Raw genomic sequence first — 19,426 nt, 5'->3', positions numbered from 1 at the left:
ATCACAGCAGAGCTCACACGGCCTTTTCTATGCCATAAAATGTGCTGGAGATCTTCCAAGCATTTTTCTGAGCTTTGTGCCCAGCCCAGCCCACCAGTCCCTTTCGCTGTGTGGCCTCAGTCACTCAGGAGTGACAGTCATCCTTCCTCAAAAATACACCCCAGCCACCCACCTTGGCAACTTTCCTGTGTCTCTGGAGTCTGCACTTCACAGAAGCCACCGTGCCCAGCAGCACACCCAGCCCGCTCCTCGTGCTGCTCCTGAGCTTTTCCTCCCCTCCCGAAGGGAGGTCTGTGCTTTGCTGGGAGGGGGATGGTGAAGAACAAACATCTCTCATCTGGAACAAACAAATGGGGGTGTGCACAGGAGCCCTGGCAGAATTCAGTGGGGTAATAAATTCACCTCAAAAATTCACCTTTTCTGTGACTGTCTCTGTGTGTGTGCTGCTCCATTTTTTCACCCAAGGACTGGAATCAGTGAGCACTTTCGTCTCACCTGCCTTGTAGAGAGATACTGTGTCCTTTGTTTTTCCAGCATGGAATGGGTTCTTCATTCCACCTGATTTCTGCTTTTGAGAGGTACCAGGGAATTTTATTTAAATGCCATTTCAGAGGTCTTTTCAAACCTCTTTGAACTGAACCCATGTCATAGACAGGTAGAAGAATTATAAAAGAAGAGCCTTATGAAAGCATTTTTGTGTTTTTTTCTAAAAAAAATAAACTTTATTATAAAATGTTAAAATAAAAATATAATATATTCTAAAACATTTCAAAATAGCAACAAATTGTGCATATATTCCACTAAAATCGCTTCCTCCTTCTAGGTTGTTTTTTCATGGAGACACGACAGGTGTATTTAGGTATAGTAAAATCTTCTGTGTATATGTGGATGGTTTTATCAGCTTCAGCCGTTAGCAATCTGCTTCCTGACTGGTCAAAAACACAAGCAAATATTCCTGAAGCTCTGTCCAAATAATCTGTTCGCTCACCAGACTTTATTTTCTGGAAATGGCTTCCAGTTGTCCAGTCCCAAGCATGCATAGAGCCATCACTAGCTCCAGAGACCAGAACATCATTGGAACTTACAGCCAGCGTGTTCATAGCAGCGTTGTGACCAGTGATGGTCTGAATCAAGTCTCCATCTGGCAATTTCCACCGCTTGATCTCAGCAAGAGAACCAGATGCAAGCGTGCTGCACGTCGGATCCAGCAGGATTGTTCTCACAGGTTTCTTGTTATGCGTTAAAGTAAGACGAGTTTTTGTTGCTGCCAAGTCCCAGATCCGTATGGTACTATCATAACTGCCTGTAATAATTTGGGCTTCTGTAGCATGGCACTTGACAGCTGCTACTGAATCTGTGTGTCCTTTCAGTGTGTGCACTTGACTTTTTGACCTCGCATCCCAAACCCGTGTTGTTAAATCTCTGCTGCAGGTCACCAGCACGTCCATTGTTGGATGCAAGTCTAAGCCATAGACAACGCCTACATGACCATCGTATTGTCGGACGACCTTCCGGTATTCAAGATCCCAGCATTTCACTTCTGAGCATCCTCCACAAGAAAAGAGGTGTGAGGTCTTTGGGCTGAGCGTCACACCTTGTATAGCGCCCTTGTGCCCCCCCAAAGACAATAGCATTTCGCAGCTTGCAAGGTCCCAAATCTTGATGGTTCTGTCAGAAGAGCCGGTAACAAACCACTCATTTCTTGGTTCTACTGCAATACATCTCACCCAGGCCTGGTGACCTCTGATAACTCTGGACAGTGTCCAAGGTTGGTGCCACGGATGGTTGCGCACGGTTGAAACGGGCTTCAGCCTGTATGCGGAATTTTTGTACTCACCATCTTCCCTCACAGCCGCAGACATCGCAGTAGGTTGCAAAGGCTCAGATATCCCAGCAGGCCTGTAAGTGTCACCCACACCAGCAGCTGTCCAGTTTCCATGCATTTCCTGGGAAGCAGGAGGTGCTAAAGCTTGGGACGGTGCTGCAGGTTCACTTGTCAACCTCTGCACCTTTGTATATGCTGTCAAGGGCACACCAGGCACAGACGGGCACGGGTATCTGACAGTTATCATGTACACAACTTCTTGTCCTCCATCTGCAGGAGGCTGCTGGTGTCCATAGGGATCCCATGAGGTGCTGGGGCCTCCTTTCTCCTGCAGGTTCTGCTGGAGTGCGGGCAAGTGTAACACTGAGCCGTACTCTGTGCCCAGCCTGCCTGCCCTTCTCACCCTGTGACTTTCTTCATCCAACGGGATAGGGTTGGCATGATCATCTGCAAGCATGTCATGGGTTCTCTTCAAAGACCTGAACACAGATGGGTGCTCAGAATTCTTTGGGACTTGTCCCGTCATGGCACCATCGGTGCATCCCCGGCACAGCTGCTGTGGAGCCACATCCATCGCCTTGCCCGCGTCCATCCCACGGCTCTCCTCTGCTCCTAAGATTATTTGCAGCAATTAATTGGAAGCTCTTACCTAAGTCCCATAACCTTGAATTTTATCTGCAGCAGCTCTTTCAAGTTTAGAAACAATCAGCTGACAAAAAACCCACAACTTCTTACCGGTCAAACAGACAAGGTCAGGATATAACCCCGTTGGTCAGAGTGCTGGTCGCAATCCAGGCAATGGTTTGCTGCAGTCCTCCGCCGATGCAGAGATCCTCTAGAAGGGAACAGCTTTCCTCTGGAGGTCCAGTCTTTCACTGAGAATCCAGTAGAAACAGGATGCCCTGCTGCTCCGAACCTCAGGTTTTATCCAGGAGGGAATGCTTGGCTCCTCCCCCTGAGTGGAGCATCTCCCAATGGGGTGATGGAATTTTATCAGTCACACAATGAGTGTTAATGGCCCGTTAACAGCAGATATCCCCTGGAGGGGGGATAAGGCAGTGGAAGAGATGAGGAAAACTGCCCCACTTGGTTTTAACAGATGTGGCCCATTAACAGCAGATCCCCTCACCCCGGAATTAGGAGGAATGTGTCATGGAAGAGATAAAGAACACCTGGTTTTAACAGATGGGGATAGAATACACACTCCTGGTTACATCTTGCAACCTGATACAATTAAATATTACTTTTCTACATTTTAACGTATATTGTTGTTTTATTTAAAGATATAAGACAACTCCAACTAAAACAGCTGTGATGAAACACACTTCTGACATTTCCTATAAATATGAGCTTTCTGGATAAAGAATTGGCTTTCAGCACGAAGAAAAGGGAGTTTCAGCTGATTCATTCCTGTGATCCTGTGCTTCTGTGATCCTGTGCTTCTGTGATTCTGTGATCCTGTATTCATATGGTTCTTTGACACTGTATTTCTGTGGTCCTCTTTCTGTGATCCTTTTCCTGTGATTCTGTGACCTTGTGATCCTGTGATTCTTGTGACCCTGTTATCCTGTGTTTCTGTGATTCAGGGGTCCTGTGATCTGTGACCCTGTGATTCTGTGATCTGTGTTTCTGTGACCCTGTGACCCTGTGATCCTGTGTTTCTGTGATTCAGGGGTCCTGTGATCTGTGACCCTGTGATCCTGTGTTTCTGTGATTCAGGGGTCCTGTGATCTGTGACCCTGTGATCCTGTGTTTCTGTGACCCTGTGATCCTGCGTTTCTGTGATCCCGTAATGCTGTCACCCTGCCTGGAGCTCAGCAGGACAGTTTCCCGCCCGGAGCCGGCTGCAGCGCTGCCGTTTCCAGTCTCCATCCCCTCTCTTCTCCGCAGGCAGGACAATCCCTGCTCCCCCAGCCCGCTGCAGCCGGTCCCCGCTGAGTGCCGGGGCGGGTGCCTATCTGTCTGTCTGTCTGTCTGTCTGTCTGTCTGCAGCGGCGTTTCCGTCTCACCAACAGCACTTAAGAGATCTGTCAGGACAGTCCCACTAATTGCAGGCCTGGTGCGGGCACCGAGCCGCTCCTCCGGCGGCAGCCGCTGCTCCGGGAGCGGAGCCGGGAGCGCGGTGCCCGCTGCAGCCGGGGACAGGCACCCGAGCAGCGCCCTGCAGCTGCAGCCCCGCTGCAACCCCCCCGAAAATGCTTTCGGTTATTAGAGCTCCTCCACCACAGCCTCGGGATTGAAGCTTAACCTTTTCATTCTCCTTTTCCTTGCCAAATTTCCGTTCTTAATTGACTTTATCTAAGTGCTGCCTCATCATCTGTGCCACGATTAGACTTCGCGTTTGGATTATCATGACAGTGCTCATTTCTCATTCTACACGTTCTTCAAAATCGGTTGCTTTAATTTGCTCTTTAAAGCGAACAATGAGATGCTTTTCACAAGTAAATCATCATTTCAAAGTGATTAAAGAAGAGATAGAAAGAGGTGTAAGATCTTAACCTGAAGTTGGAAGCTGTGTTCCAGAGTTAATGTTTTGACAACTGTTTTGGGTTTAAAGTTCTCCAGAATTCCCTGCATTTATTAGTAGCCAATGTTACTCATTAACTCTCAGTTTTTACTCGCATGGGCCCAGAAAAGAAAAAAAAAATCGTTATCAGTGCTTGAAATTTGCTTTTGTACTTGAAACTAGAAATGGTTTGAGGTCAAGTCCCATAACTTCCAAGGTTTTGCATGAAAAGCACCCAAACCCTGCGAGCCTCCCGGTGTCACCGGCTGTTTCTGACTGAAGGGACAGAGAAACACGGCAGGGAGAGAAAGAGCAAAGCCCTGGAGGGTTCGGGCTGAGGGAACGGCTGGAGCCGAGTCGGGAGGTTTGGACTGGATACTAGGGAAAGGTCCCTCAGGAACGTGGTGGCCGGGCACAGGGGAGGCTCTCCAGAGTTCCAGGAGCGCCTGGTGTCAGACACAGGGTGGGATTTCAGGGTGGCCGGGCACAGGGGAGGCTCTCCAGAGTTCCAGGAGCGCCTGGTGTCAGACACAGGGTGGGATTTCGGGGTGGCCGGGCACAGGGGAGGCTCTCCAGAGTTCCAGGAGCGCCTGGTGTCAGACACAGGGTGGGATTTCGGGGTGGCTGGGCACAGGGGAGGCTCTCCAGAGTTCCAGGAGCGCCTGGTGTCAGACACAGGGAGGGATTTCGGGATGGCCGGGCACAGGGGAGGCTCTCCAGAGTTCCAGGAGTGCCTGGTGTCAGACACAGGGTGGGATTTCGGGGTGGCCGGGCACAGGGGAGGCTCTCCAGAGTTCCAGGAGCACCTGGTGTCAGACACAGGGTGGGATTTCGGGGTGGCCGGGCACAAGGGAGGCTCTCCAGAGTTCCAGGAGTGCCTGGTGTCAGACACAGGGTGGGATTTCGGGGTGGCCGGGCCCTGCGGAGGCTCTCCAGAGTTCCAGGAGCACCTGGTGTCAGACACAGGGTGGGATTTCGGGGTGGCCGGGCACTGCGGAGGCTCTCCAGAGTTCCAGGAGCGCCTGGTGTCAGACACAGGGTGGGATTTCGGGGTGACTGTGCAGGGCCAGCACTGGGACTGTCCCCGCTGCGGCTCAGGTCACTCGGTGGCTCTCAGACCCGAGGTCTCCCCGTTCCTGCCGTGATCTCAGAGCAGGGGCACCTGGCGGAGGGCGGGCCCGGGGGTGGAGCCGTCCCCGCCCCTCCGGAGCCGCTCGGTCCCGTCCCCCGCCGGTGCCGGGGGATGCCCGGCCGGGAGCGCGGCGGCAGCGCCCGGCTCGGCCAGGATGAAGAAGCACCACCCGCACTCGGTGCAGGGCACCTTCAGCCGCCTCTTCGGCAAACGCCACTCCAGCCCCACCGCCACGTCCCTGTTCGCCACCAACCCGCCCTGGATCTTCACGCAGGAGGTGACCTCGGACAGCGCGGGTGGCACCGGTCAGTGTCCCCCGCCCTCCGTGAGCCGTGCGGGGTCGGGACGGGGAGAAGGCTGGGGTGGGGTCGGGGGGCGGTGGGGGCTCCGCCGCTGCCCGGCGGGCAAGCTCCGGGAGCGCTCGGGATGCGGCAGCGCGGCTCCCAAAGCCGTGCCCCGAGCGGGCGCGGAGGGTCCGCACCTCGGCGGGGCGGCTTAAACTTGCCTAAAAGAGCCCGATGAGCGGCCGTGAATCTGTTTTATTGCTTCCCCGTCGCCCTTTCCCACGCCATGTTTGATCTGCGCCTTCCCAGGTTTGAGTTATTTACTCATAAACCTGTTTCTCGCCGGGCTGTGAGCGGGGAGGGAGCTGAGGGTTGCATATTCCTGGGGATTTATTTGTGTTTCTTTGTGGTTTTAATTGCAATACGGTGCCCTGGAGGCTCATGTAGGAGGGAGCCAAATTAATAGTAATGGAGCCAGGTAGATAGAAGATAGCAGTTTGTGGATGAAGTTTGGTGGCTGTAAGAGCCCAACAAACTCTTCCAAGATTAACAAAAATGGAAGTGCTGCCTGCTGAGCTGTGCAGGGTTGAAGTATTGTCACTGGAAGCAACTGCGAGGTGGTTACACCCCAAAGGCCAAGCTGCTGAAACCGAGATAAAAATGAGAATGCGACAGGGAGTTTCATGCAACTCTGCAAGCCAGAAGGAAAATTGCTGATTTCTAACTGTCGTAAATCTGAGGAGGATTCAAGCTTCTCTCTGATGTGGTTTGGATTAAAAAAAAAAAAAAAAAAAAAAAAAATAGAAAGGAAAGAAGTTGCTGTGTCTGCTTATTACGAGCCTGATTTCCGTGGCTGCAGTCCTGCAGTGGCAGTACAAAAGCTTTCAGCTCAGGTGTGGGTCAGACTGCAAAGGAAAAGCCGGGAATCCCGAAACCTGAGCCTAAGGAGCGGCTGTTGAATCGCTCCTCAGCATCCTCGTGGCGTTTCTGCCCTGAATTCGGCCTGTGGCAGTGTGACACCGCGGCTGCAGCGGTGTGCGGGGCTGGGTGAGGAGGGGACGGCGGCCCCGGGGACAGCTCTGTGCTGCCTGGACCCGCACACAGCACGGTGCTGCCCTGGCCGTGGTTTTGGGACGTTTCCTGCAGAGCTCCGTGCCAGGAGGAGTCCACTGCTCCTGCTGATCCCCACCTTGGTTTCTCACACAAAGTAAACACAAGTTAAGCAATGTGGAATGGGTGTAGGTTTGCATGTCCCTGACTCAGAGATTCCTGAATATAGTGACTGATGCCACCTCCTCCTCCTCCTCCCGGGAGCTGTGGATACCCCGGCTCAAACCTGCTGCACCTCCTCCAGGTGATGCAACCCCTGGGGAGGAAGACGTTCCATTACATGCGTGGCAAATTGTTTATTTAATTTCCCGTGGCCGAGCAAACACAAATGTCTCCAGGACAGGCTGAATGTCAAAAAGTGGCCGAAGCAAGGCCGGTGCTTTGAGCCAGCAGCTTCCCACAGCTTCCAAGGGTGCATTTCCTGATGCCTCCTTCCAGGAAACGAGGCTGGCAGAGCTCAGGTCTTGCTGGTGACGGGCTCCCAGCAGGCAAGTCCTGTTTATCTAGCAAAGAAAACACAACTACAAGCACTTCATTTTACTTTAATTAAAGCATTCAGGGTAGCGATGCTTAGTAATCTAGGATCAAAGTCCTTGTGATCTTTAATCCAGTTTCTCACTGGGTTTACCTAGTGACTTGTTAAATATAAAACTCATCGTTTCAAGTCTCAGAACTGCTCTGTCGCTGCTCACGCTGAGTCCAAACTCTCCTGTTGTCTTGGCCTTAATTCCTGCTCTTTACTCACTGAATGCGGGGTCACCCACAAAATTAATCATCACAGAATCACAGAGTGGTTTGGGCGGAAAGGGACCTTAAAACTCATCTCATTCCACTCCCTGTCATGGGCAGGGACACTTTCCGCTGGGTCAGGCTGCTCCAAGTTCCATCCAGCCTGGTCTTGAAAACTTCCAGGCAATTTGCTGGCACCTCTGTCCTCCCTGGGACTCCAGCAGCTCCTCCTGAGCTTGGATGTGGTAAAGTCTCGGTAGGACCAGGCTGGCTGAAGCACCAGGTTGATTGGTGATTTGAAAGCTGGAGAAAATGTCCTTTGTGTAAAGAATCACCTGTAGTGGGAGAAGTTTGGTGTGAGGGAGGGGAAGCTGTGATTGCCTGCAAGGGCAGAGATAGCAGGGCAGATCCGGGGTAACTTGGGGGGTAGTGGGAGGGAGAAGGGAAAAGCTGACGTGCTTCTGGGCTCTGTGGTGTGTTTGAAGGTTGTGTGGAATTCATCTGCCTCCAGTCCCTCAGCAGAGGCTGTGCTGCCTCATGCCCAGCCCCTGGTGTGGTCAGGCTCTTCATTCCAGGTGTTCATGCAAGCGCTTTCCTTCTGCAGGACGCACACAGACGCTCAGCTCCCGAGCTCCCTCCTCCTTTTCCACCAGGCTTGGTGTAAAGCTGTTCCCTTGGGAGCTTCCTCCTGATTACTGCCCATCCTTCTTCTCCTCCTCCCTTCCTCACTATCAAAGTCTGTTGTTGGGAGCACTCCTGCAGCTTTCCCTTCAATCACAGCCATTTTGTTGCTTCCCCCTCCTTCCCCAAACCCTCAGATTTTCTTTAATGTCGGTCTCCTTGGCTACGAGTTATTTGTGTATCTCCTTCCAGCCAAGGTGGGGTTTACGTGCTTCAGTATTTCTGCTTGTTAATTCATGCTGCTAATCAGACACAAAGAGCGTAATTAAATTAATTTTATGAGCTTTATTCACTGTCAGAAATAAACCATCCCAAAGAGGTGTGGTTCAGGGTGAAAGCACAAGGCTGGGAACCAGGAATTGCTGATGGCTTCTCCTGCCTGTCACACCAGGGCCCTGCGACTCCCTGCCCTGCTGCCTCCCTCCATCCACGGCAGTATTTTGTGGGAAGTCTCCCTAAGCAGGCTGGAGCGTGGAAGTGTTGTGAAGCACCTGGCGTTACCTCTGTGGGACGTCAGTGCTCTGCCCACGGAGTGCTCGGCGGGGCAGGGAGGGCAGGAGCTGTCCCTCCTCCTGGTCAGCTCTGCTGCTGCCTCCTCCTCAATTCCAGCTGCTCAGATCAGCCAGGATTGCATCCTGTTCCTCTGGAGCTGCTTCATTTCCATCCTCCAGAGCTCAGGGCAGGCTCTCTGTGCTCTGCAGGGTGTGTGACAGGGCTGTGAGTGCCTGTCCCGCACACATGGGACCTTCCTCTCCCTGTCTTCTGCTCACCTCCAGGACACCTGGGTTTTCCTCAGGATCTGCTGGGCTTTGCCCGCTCCCGTGGTGCAGCAAATTCTCCAGAGCTCTCTTTAAACTTCCACGGTGTCCGGTGTTGTTTTCACCAGTGCTGCTGCTAACAGTCTGCTCTCCCCTCAGGTGATGTGATCGAGGTGTATTACGGTGACAATCGCTTCGGGACCCTGACAGACTCTGGCACAGCCACACTCAAACCCCGTCCGAGGGTCCGGCCGCTGCTGACGTTCCTGCCCCTGGTGAGTGCCCAGCTGGGCTGGAGCTGGTGCCCAGGACCAGCCAGGCTGGCTGCTGCTCTCAGCCCCCACCCGAGGGAGGGCAGAAATGAAGAGCAAAACCACTCTGTAATGACGCTGGGTACCAGGGACTGGGAGGTGATCTGAGTTCAGGGCCGGTGTGGGGCACGGACGAGGCACTCGGGGGAGAGGCGTGAGCACCGTCAGACTTGCATTTTCAATTAAAAAATAATTGCTGAGCACAGAGATGATAGATCAGGCTTGCACTGCAGTTTATCTCACCACTGCTGGCAGGATCTGTCCCAGGATCAGGCGTGTTGCTGGAGCCAGCAGTGCTGAACCGAGTCCTGCTGCAGCACAGGAATGAGGTGATGCTGTGGGTGTGCAGGGGATGAGTCTTTTCAATCTCTGTATGAAAAAAAAGCATTCTCTGTAGAGCTACCAGTGCTGCTACCAGGGTCTGGAGCAGCAAGGGCCAGAACAGCCAGAGCAGAGGGCCTGGAGGTAGCTGTAACACCCAAAGCCACGCTTGCTTGTGGCTGGCTTTGAGGAACCCCGTGCAGCACTTTCCAGAGGTCTTATTCCCTAAAGAGCACAGCGAGGCTCAGAATTCACAGAATCCCAGGGTTTGGGTTGGAGGGGACCTTGAAGCTCATCTTATTCCACTCCTTTGCACTAGAGCAGGGTGCTCAGAGAGGCTCTGGAGATGTCAGGAGTTAAATTGAAGTGATACCCGCAGGTCACCAGGTCAGTGAAGACAGTAAAATGTTTAAATCCTTTGGTCTCGACAAGGAGGTGATCTCTGCTAATGGAAGGTGTGTGGTAGAGGGATTAACAGCAGGAACGCCCCCGGGACAAATCCTAAGGGCTGTCACCCAAGCCCTGGTGCTGCTGCTGCTGCCCAGGGAGGCACAGCTGACCCTGGGGCTCTTTTCCCCTTGTGAGGGTCCCTCACAAACCCGGGCTACTCTGACAGCAACAACTTTAACTGAAGGAATCGGTAGGAAAAGGCAGCATTTTGAAGGATCTGTCTGTGTTGCATGTTTGGTGAGGTCTGATCATGATTTGATCTGGCACAGACTCTTCTGCTGCCACGCACATACCTGCACCAGGTACACACCTGCACGGGGCTGTTCTGCAGCTCCTGCCTTAACCCTTTCCCCCCACCCACGGGGAGCAGCTCCCGGTGAGTCAGGAGGATGCCCACGCCCTGCCCCGCAGCTCCTGTGCCTCTGCACCTGGCAGCTCTTCCCACAGGAGCAGCTTCCTTCCCCCGGCTCGCCGGGCCCTGGGCTGTCCCACAGGAATCACAGCTGGCACCGCAGGAGAGGGGTCCCCCCACATCCCCCTGCCCACCCCACAGCACTGCAGGTGCAGGGAGAGCTTTGGCATCCCGGGGGAATAAATTCCTTCAGCAAACCACCACACTGCCCTAGCTCAAAAACAGGGAGTTTGGGAGCAGTGCTTCATATTCAAAGAAATTCTTGGCCTCTCTGAGACCCCCGGGTGCTCAGCAGTTGTATTTTGGGGTGGCTTTTGTAACGGGCAGCCTCAAAGCTCGGCCGTTTAATGTGTGGGCAGGGTGGGCTCCTGAGAGCCCGGGGAGCTGGGGACCATGGGGACAGGCAGGCTCCCTTCACTGGGGACATCCGACTGTTCCAGGGATGAAAAGTGATTCCTGGTGGTTACAGTGAAAGCTCCCCCCTACAGGATCCTCAGCAGGCGCAGATCTGATTCAGGTACCACAAACTGGAAATGCAGGTTCCTGGCACAGCACCCAGAGCCTGCTCTGAATCAGCTGGAGGTTTTCTGGGCTGGCCACACCCCGAGCAAACACCAGGAACAATCTTCCCAAGCATCTCTGCAGACTGGCAGCGTGCTGGGGATGCTTTCCATTTTAGAGGCCAGCTCGTGACGCGGGGACGGGTGGTTTTTGAGAGATGCTGAGCGTTAGCAACCGCCACAGAAAGTTTTGGTGATGAACAGGCTTGCCCAGTTTGAAATGACACATCCGAAATTGCTGCTCCTTTATGAAGTGCAGGCTGTGTCCTCCAGCTTGGCATAGCTCTCCTCTGCCTGCCAGTCCCTTTCCACTCCCCTCCAAGCAGGTGATGCATGTGCTGCTGGTAGAGCTCAGACACCTCAGCTGCCCTGAAAGCGAGCAGGTACCCTCGGGGAAACCAGCAGCAATGGATTTCCATAGCAAATGGGAACTGCTGGGGTTTTTTTTGCTTTGTGATTTTGGTATCTCATTGCTCTGGACAATTTAACTATCAGCTCTCGAAGTGCTGCTCTTGGCTTTTGTCTTCCCTCTGGCTCTCAGATGAAGTTCAGGATCTGCCCTCATGCCTTTGCAGCCCTTGGCTTCGCCATCAGCACGGAGTTGTCTGGTCCTTGAGCAATCCCAAGGATCTGAATCCCCCCCTCTCCTGGGTCACCAGTAACTGGCTCATTCCCTTGTGGTTGTAGGGGATCTTTGGTCTTCTGCAGGGTGATGGATTCAGCGAGTGAAATATGTGTATTTTTCTATCATTTTGGGCAAAGCTGGGGCATTCCAGGGCTCTTCCACAGGAGCCCGGGTGCTGCTGTTGAATCAGCCCTGCCCCAGCAGCTCCTGAGCTCCCCAGGCAGGACAGCGTGTAACTGTAATGTGATGTCTGAGCCTGGATGGGGCTGGATGAGCAAATCCAACCGACCTCTGATCCAGGAGACTTTGGAATCCCGCAGCAATCCGATGTAGAAACGGTGATAACCGCAGTGAAAGGCAAAGGGCAGGGGCTCAATCATTATCCAGGCTTTTGTGCCCAGGAAATGGCTCGGGGAGAGGCGCAGACTGATGGCAGGATAACATTTCCTTTGTCAAGGGCTGTTAACAGCGCAAACAGCTGCCTGGGGTGAGCAGGAATGCAGCGGGGCGCATGTGGAGCCTGGGAATGGGACAATGTGTCCCTGGCCGCTGCCCATGCCGTGTCCCGCGTCGGATGCTCCCTTAGAGCTTTGTATCTTTCTGACACCGTGGTGCCCCAGGCTGTCCCCAGCTCCTGTCCCTCCCGGCTGGAGTGTGACAGCCGGGCTGTGCCCTGCCCATGGGTGCCCAGGTGTGTCCCGGAGCCACCCCGGCCCCTCGGAGCCACCCCAGCCGTGAGTCACGGGGACAGCGGAGGCTTTCAGCTGCTGGCAGAGCCCCGACCAGCGCTCCAGGTGAGTCAACCTGCCCGCGTGGCTCACGCTGGGTGGCTGGAATTACCCGGAGCGCCTTCGCTTCAGGCGTCCTCCCAGATGTGTAGGCTGCTAAATTGCCGGTCCTGTACCAGCTAAAGGCACTGCTGAGCTCTCGGCGTGAGCGCGAAGGGAGTAATTGAGAGCGGAACGCAAACCACACATGGAGCAGTTTTCCCCGCAGTGCTCAGATGTGCCGGTGCCAGTTTCCCAAAACGCTGGAGGTCTGTCTGTGACCTCAGCGCGGTGTGTACGTGACTGTGGCGGTGCTTGCTGCAGAAAAATACCCACCAAACCCAGCGGGGCTGCTCAGCCTGCTGCTGCACGGATGGTGAGGAGCCGGGGAGCCCCGAGGGGGATGTGAAATAGCTGAACTCCTCTCCAGCCCTCGCTCCTGACCACGGGGGAATGGTGTCCACGGCCTGCGCAGCCTTGATCGCTTCACTCATCCCCTCAAACCCTGTCAACAGCAGCTTCCATATCACACACACTGCCCTGGATCCCATCAGGGCTTATGTGGACAAATTACCAGCTGCTTGTCAGCCCTTTGCCCTGATCCCTGGGCGTGAGGCTGACAGCTCTGTTTTCTCAACTCTTGCAGAACGCCCAAGAATCCCATGGGGTGGCTGTGCCAACGCCGTCGGTGCCAAAAGACTTTGAGGAAAAGGCAGCTCTTGGTAAGGGATGTTCTCCGTGGAGCCCTGGCCAGCACAAAGTGCTCACCAAGCCCTCAGGGCAGGAAATGTGTGCGTACCGAGCTCTGGAGCAGACAGTCTGCTCATATATTTTCATGCTAAAATAGAGCCTGCTATTAGTTATTTTTTGAAGTCCTTGAAAATTAATTAATTCCGAAGGGGTGAGGCAGAGTGGTTGTTACAGTTCAGGAAGTTTTAGACCAGCTTGGCAGGGGCAGGCCACCGGCACAGGCCAGCCCTGATGGAGAGGTGCTCACAGGCTGTGCTCTCGCTGCTCTTGCAGGCTCTGGCTCCCAGCTCAATGGCAATTATCGGATGTACAGCTCGGTGGGGGACCTGCGCCCCCAGGCCCTCGATGGGGATGACCTGGAGGAAGACATCCCCCCGCCGCCATCGGTACCCCCACCACCCCCTCCGGCAGCGCCTGCGCCACCCCCTCTGGCCTCGCCGGTCCCTCCACCCCCCGAAATGCTGCCGCCACCGCCGCCCGAGATGGTGCCACCACCTCCTGCCATGGCACCCCCGCCTCCTCCCGCCCCTGCCCTGTCTCCCCCCGGCACTCCGGCTCCTCCAGACTTCATCCCGCCAGCCCCGCCGGGCGCCCGGGACCCCGCGCCCTTCGCCCCCGGCATCTCCAAGTGGAAATCCGAGACGGTGCTGAACACGAGGCAGGCGGATGGCGAGGGGCCGCTCTGCCCTGCCGAGGCCGGGGTTCCCACAGCCCCCAGCCCCAAGGAGAGCCTGCAGCCCAAGCCCGAGCCCCACCTCACCTTCCCCAGGTCGTTCAAGGTGCCGCCGCCGGCCCCGGCGCGCTCCTCGTCCATCCCAGTGCAGGATGGCCAGCCCAGCCGGCAGGAGCCCGTCCCCAGGCAGCCCCACGCCCGGCCACCGCTCCCACCCTGCTTCACCATCAGACCCGCCGCCAAGGCGCGGCTGGGAGAAGCCGAGCAGAGAAATTCCGGGCTCAGACAGGGCGTTGGGAAGCCGGCTGTACCCCCTGCACTGAGCCCCAAGCCCGGCCCAGGGCTCAGCCAAGGGGCAAATCCCGCCGGCCGCCGGTCCCCACTGCTGGGCTCCGAGGGGGAGAAGATTCCCCAGCTGAAAACAGCCGGGAGAGACTCCCCTCCAAAATCTGAACCTCTCACTGCCAACGACCTGGACCTCCCTCCTCCGGACTACCCGATGTGTGAGGATGACTGGAAGGATGCCAACAACCTGAACAAGCTGCGGGACGAGCTGTCGGCCCTGCTGCGCTCCCCGCGCCGCGAGGAGAGGCCGCTGGAGAAGCCGGGTGCTCCCCGGCCCGTGGACAGCGCTCCCAGCCGTGCTGGCAGCCGTGAGCCGGGGCTCAGCGAGCCCCAGCTCGCCAGGAAGGACACGGGGTTATCCAAGGGTGGGGAGAGTGAGAAGAAAGAGGCACCCAGCAGCCCCCCCAGCAGCAATGGGGGCTCTCCCAGCGCTGCAGTCACCGCCCCGGAGAGCAGCCCTGACACACAGCCCCGCAGCGTGATGACGATCAGGAACGAGCTGGAGGCTGTGCTGTCCCTGAAGAAAGAGGGGAAAACTGCTGCGGGGCTCAGCAGCCAGAAGCAGGGTGTGGAGAATGGCATCAGCACCCCACAGGTGAGGAAGAGCCCCCCTGACATGAGTGACTCAGTGGTGCCAAAAGCAGTCCCCAGCCCGCTCCCAGTGCCGGAGAAGGACGAGACAGATCACGAGGACCATCCTGCTGCTGCTGGCAAGGTGACAGAGGATGTGAGCCCTGCTCCTGGGTCCCTCAACAGCAGCGTGAGTCCCCCAGAACCACCCCAGGGACCGGCAGAGGAGCCCCCTGCTCCCACCCCCTCCTCACCCGCTGTGTCCCCTGCACAGAGCCCGGCACCACAGCCCGGCTCCGCCGTCTTCCAGTACAAAGTGCACCGGGCTGGGGCCAGCTCTGCCGAGCCGCCCTGTGCCTCAGGCTCGGCCGAACCCCCCTGCCCCAGCAGCTCGGCCAGGAGCCCCCCGGACATCTCTGGAGCGGGGCAGGAGGAGGTGCTGATCCATCCCGTGACGGGGGAGCGCGTGGAGCGGGGTTCGCCCATGGCCCTGCTGCTGGCAGCCCGGCAGCGTGCCCAGCGGGGCCGCCAGGGCGGGGACGGGGCGCCGAGGGCGAAGCCGCCCCTGAGACTGAGCAGTGCCTCGTCGGACACCACCTGCCCCAGCTTCTTCCGCCACGAGTCCAAGCCCTACTCCTTCACCGTGGTGCCTCGGCCGGCTGCGGCCAGTCCAGCGGGGCCCGGCTGGAGCAAAGCCCCCTCGTTCTCCAGCTCCTCGGAGCAGGGCCGGGCCGTGCGGGCGGTGGGCGAGGCGCAGCCCCCCGGGCCCCGGCGAGCCGCTGCCTCCAGCCTGCTCCGGGGTTTGCTGGACTCGGGGCAGCCCAGCCAGCCCGGCCCGGCCCGTCACGGAGTGCCCAGGGAGGAGGAGAACGGGGATGCGGCGCTGGACTTCGGGATTATCCCCCCACCTCCCGAATTCAGCAACGAGGTGGACGAGGGACCCCTCCCGAGGCGGGAGGAGAACCACAAGTGCCCCAGTGTCCCTGACAGCAGCCGGCCCTCGGGCGAGCCGCGCTATTTCAGGTGGTCTGGCTACAGCCGCGGCTACGGGAGCGACCAGGAGCCAGCAGCTCCTCTGCCCTTGGAGAAGAGCTGGAGGAACGGCGACTTCGCAGCGCAGTACCCGGACTACAGCAGCTCCACGAGTTTCCCCAGCCACGGCCCCAACCCACGCCCGCTGATCAAGAAGCGCCTGTACATGTCCGAGCCCGACAGCTCGTACCCCCGAGCAGCCGCGGCCCCCCGGGCCTCGGGCACCCTCTCCTCCACCCTCTCCTCCTACGGCCCCGGGGGTTTCAGCTCCACGGCCGGGGAGGGCTCTCGCCGCCTGGGCTCTGCCCTCAGGAACGGCCCCTCGAGCGCCCAGGGCAGGAGGGCGTCCACGGACGCTGCTGGGAAACCCGCGGCCTACGGCGGCACCGGGACTGACGCCAAGTACAAGGGGCAGAACGGGGACTTCTCTCCCGCCAGCGTGCTGACAGCCAGCAGGTACGTGCCCCCCTGAGCCCGCCCCTCCCTGGCCTCGGTGTCCCATGGCCCCAGAGCAGCACCGGGGCTCCGGAGAAGTCGCTGCCCCTTGGCTCCTGCTGCTGCCGCGGTCCAAGGGCAGCGACTGCTCCATGGCTTCTCCCTGGTGCCAGCTCCACCCCGGTGCCCATCTCCCTCCCTTCCCCACCTCACTGAGTGGAGGCACGAAGCAATAAAACACATCATTGCGGTACTGACCAAACGCCAGGGTCTGCCTGGGCTTTGGTGACGGTTCTCTCTGTTCTCTCTCCAGGCCTGCCCACGGCGCCTCGCAGTACGGGGCACACTCCAACACCTTCACGGTCAGGCCCGGGACCCGCCAGCCCATCTCCTACACCTACCAGAGCCACCGGTAGGCCGGAGCTCGGGGCTGCCCCGCCGGTGTCCGGCTGGGAAGGGGCGAGAAGGTGCCTGGGTCGGTCCTTTCCTTCTCTACGGGCACCAGGGACGGTCCCGACCCAGCCTGAAAATGCACTTGCTTGAAACTGCTGATGGAGAAGGTGGGGAATGAGCCCGAGCCTTGGACTTTTCTCAAAGGACTGTCATGGAGAGTAGTTACCGCTGCCTTGTTACGTGAGCAAACGTGGTTTCCCTTCTTCCCGTTTTCCCCTCCTGGATTGTTTTCAGAATTGCAGCCTGTTAGGCCATCTAGGGCATCCTCAGGTCTCTTTAAAGAGCATCACCACTGGAAAGATTGATTTCGGTTTGGTTTTTTATTGGTTTAACTCCAGCATGTCTGGGTGCAGGGAGAAACCAACTGAGAGATGTGCACAATGGAGGCAAAGCAGTGGATAGCTAAATGTCAGGGATTAAGATAAGAATGTAAGGCCAGTGGGATAGGAGGAGAGTTTAGGATGCCTAGATCCTGACCCTTTCTGTCCTTCAAGAGTTTGGAGCAAATCAATTCTGCCTTAAACCCAGTCAGTGCCTGTCCTGCCGAGCCGGGCTCTGCCCCCTTCTCCAGGAGCAGCTTCGGGAGCAGGGGCCTTGCTTTGCTGTGCCTTTTGGTCACTGGAAATGTTTCTGTTGGTAATTATTCCTCATGGAAGGGAGGCTGTGAGGCCTGGCTGGATGGCTGTAAAGCACTTTGGAGATGTAGGACATGGAGCAATCCTCTTCCTTGGGCTGGTGGGTGCCAGCGACCCGCCCATGTGCTATGCTGCTGATGCTCTCCCCGAGGGATCTCTTACCACTTCACATCCAGGTGACCCTCAAAGTGTCCTTATTAACTGTTCTGCTGAGACTTGGCTGCCACGTGCGTGACCTGGGGACCGAGAAGCTGAATTTCAGTGTGTGTTTATGCCGGTGGGGAAGGGAGCTGGCTCCGCTGTTTCCCTCAGTGCTTCTCCAGGTGCTGGATGTGCAGACCTGCCCCTGCTCCTGCGGGTGTCTGTGCAGGGGCGGGAGCTGTGAGTTGCCTTAAAGAGAGTTCCAGCTCCCAGAGCGAGCAGTGAGGCATCACGACAGCTGACCTGAGTTGCGAATAGCCAACTTCCTGAAGCTAGAATCTTCCTCCTAGGTAAACTTGCTGAAAAATCACTGTAAGATAACTGTAAAAACTTGTAGAGAATATTTTCTAATCACTGACGAACTAAAAGCACTTTGAGACACGAGTCTGTTTTTATGGAAAGCACTTTCTCTTTTCAATGCTCTAAGTACCACTGGTTCCACTCCAGCTTAGCCTGCCTGGCACACACCTGGATGTGGCCTGCAAGCAGATCCTGCTCTACAATTCAGCTCAAAAATCAGGGATAAATTTTCCTTCACAGTGGAATCCTCAAAAGTTATCTTGGTATTCGAGTCCTGTCATTGACATTCTGTGTTTTGTGTTATCTCCAGCTTTACCTAATAATTTAACAGCCCTTTCAGATACTGCAGCAGCTTTAAAGTGTTCTGAACTTTACTTTGCTGTGAATAAAATGAAAATGCAAATACAATAATCAGTCTAATAGCTAATTCAAAGGGCATTTTTATACCAGTAAGTCACAGCGACTTGGCAGATTTCCATTGCTCACCCCAGCCAATATTGAAATAATAGGCTTTAAATATCTGGGTGTTGGGTTTAAAAAAAAAAAAAAAAAAATGGAGAAAAGTGACTATGGAGTAATTATAAGGACATTTAAGTGTGCCAAGTGTCATGTGGAATACCACCTGCCCCAAAACATGGAATTTTCTCCATGCAAGGAGTGTCCTGAGCATTCTCATCCATCTGTAGAATTAAATCCGTGATCCTCCTTGAGGGGCTTCAGGGTCACATTTTGGTGTTGGATGAAGTTTCACCAGTTTAACTTGAAAGCAAACAAAGAAGTCTCTTTGATAACATTGCAACTTAATGCTTTTTTTCTTCCTGGCACTGTTTTGGGGTTTTGTTTTTGGTGGGTTTTGTTGTTGTTGTTTATTTGGGGTTTGTTTTTTTTTTTTTTCCCCAAAAATAATAAGCTATAATTGCAAATGAGCTCTCAAAAAACAATTTAAAGGCTGGAAGGGCAATTTCAGCATTTGATACTGACTTTGCCCAGAAGTGGGGAGGACAGGGGGTATGTGTGCAATTTTTCACCTCAAGAATTCTTCCAAATTGCAATCTCCCCAACACAAGTGGTTTCTTTTTCTTTTTAGAGAAGAATGTGACACTCCAATGTTTGCACCTGCTTTAAATGTCACATTTACTTCTTCACCCAGGCTCAAAATTCATGTGTAGGTGAAATATTGTCTTAGACACCATGGAGTGTCTCATTTCTAGCAGACACAGTTGGTTTAATTTAGTATTAGAAGGGTGATCATTCAGCTTTATAAAATAGCCATTATTCATTCAAGAACACCATTCTGGGCCTGCACAGGGGGCTGAGCTGTCACTAAGTCAGGCTGGACTCTGCTCCCAGCTGTGGGACTGGTTAGCACGCAGGTTTTCAGCAGTGGAACACTTCTATTCTTCAAACACTTTGGACTATCCCTGATTCTTTTGAATGCATTCAGCAAATTCTGGTATTTCAGTAACAACTCACCATTGATTCTGGGGCCATTGTGACAAAGGAACCACTGTCAGAGCTGTTGGCAGCCAGAGCACTTGGGGACAGAGTTAGATCTCTCACG

The 19,426-nt window shown here is 55.3% G+C and overlaps 2 protein-coding genes across 3 annotated transcripts; one reads left to right on the top strand and one right to left on the bottom strand.

Annotated features, from left to right (window-relative positions):
- Positions 1–282: 282 nt before the first annotated feature.
- LOC120762813 (pleiotropic regulator 1-like) lies at positions 283–2,731 on the bottom strand. The gene is made up of 2 exons (XM_040085601.2): positions 2,561–2,731; positions 283–2,437 (listed from the first exon to the last, which is right to left on the bottom strand). Exon 2 carries the CDS (start codon positions 2,415–2,417, stop codon positions 801–803), a length of 1,617 nt encoding a protein of 538 aa, XP_039941535.1. The 5' UTR covers positions 2,418–2,437; positions 2,561–2,731; the 3' UTR covers positions 283–800.
- A 2,857-nt stretch (positions 2,732–5,588) lies between these two features.
- On the top strand, positions 5,589–18,276 carry C24H6orf132 (chromosome 24 C6orf132 homolog). Of its 2 annotated transcripts, none has more exons than XM_040085613.2 (5): positions 5,589–5,768; positions 9,185–9,300; positions 13,118–13,193; positions 13,495–16,297; positions 16,590–18,276. In XM_040085613.2, exons 1-5 carry the CDS (start codon positions 5,618–5,620, stop codon positions 16,690–16,692), a joined length of 3,249 nt encoding a protein of 1,082 aa, XP_039941547.1. In that variant the 5' UTR covers positions 5,589–5,617; the 3' UTR covers positions 16,693–18,276. The 2 variants fall into 2 exon arrangements, with proteins under 2 accessions (XP_039941547.1, XP_039941548.1); XM_040085614.2 differs by lacking the exon at positions 5,589–5,768 and adding an exon at positions 5,939–6,056.
- The last annotated feature ends 1,150 nt before the right edge of the window (positions 18,277–19,426 follow it).

The sequence above is a fragment of the Hirundo rustica genome, chromosome 24 (genome assembly GCF_015227805.2).
Source record: "Hirundo rustica isolate bHirRus1 chromosome 24, bHirRus1.pri.v3, whole genome shotgun sequence".
Classification (NCBI taxonomy): domain Eukaryota; kingdom Metazoa; phylum Chordata; class Aves; order Passeriformes; family Hirundinidae; genus Hirundo; species Hirundo rustica.
This window is presented reverse-complemented; position numbering and strand designations above follow the sequence as displayed.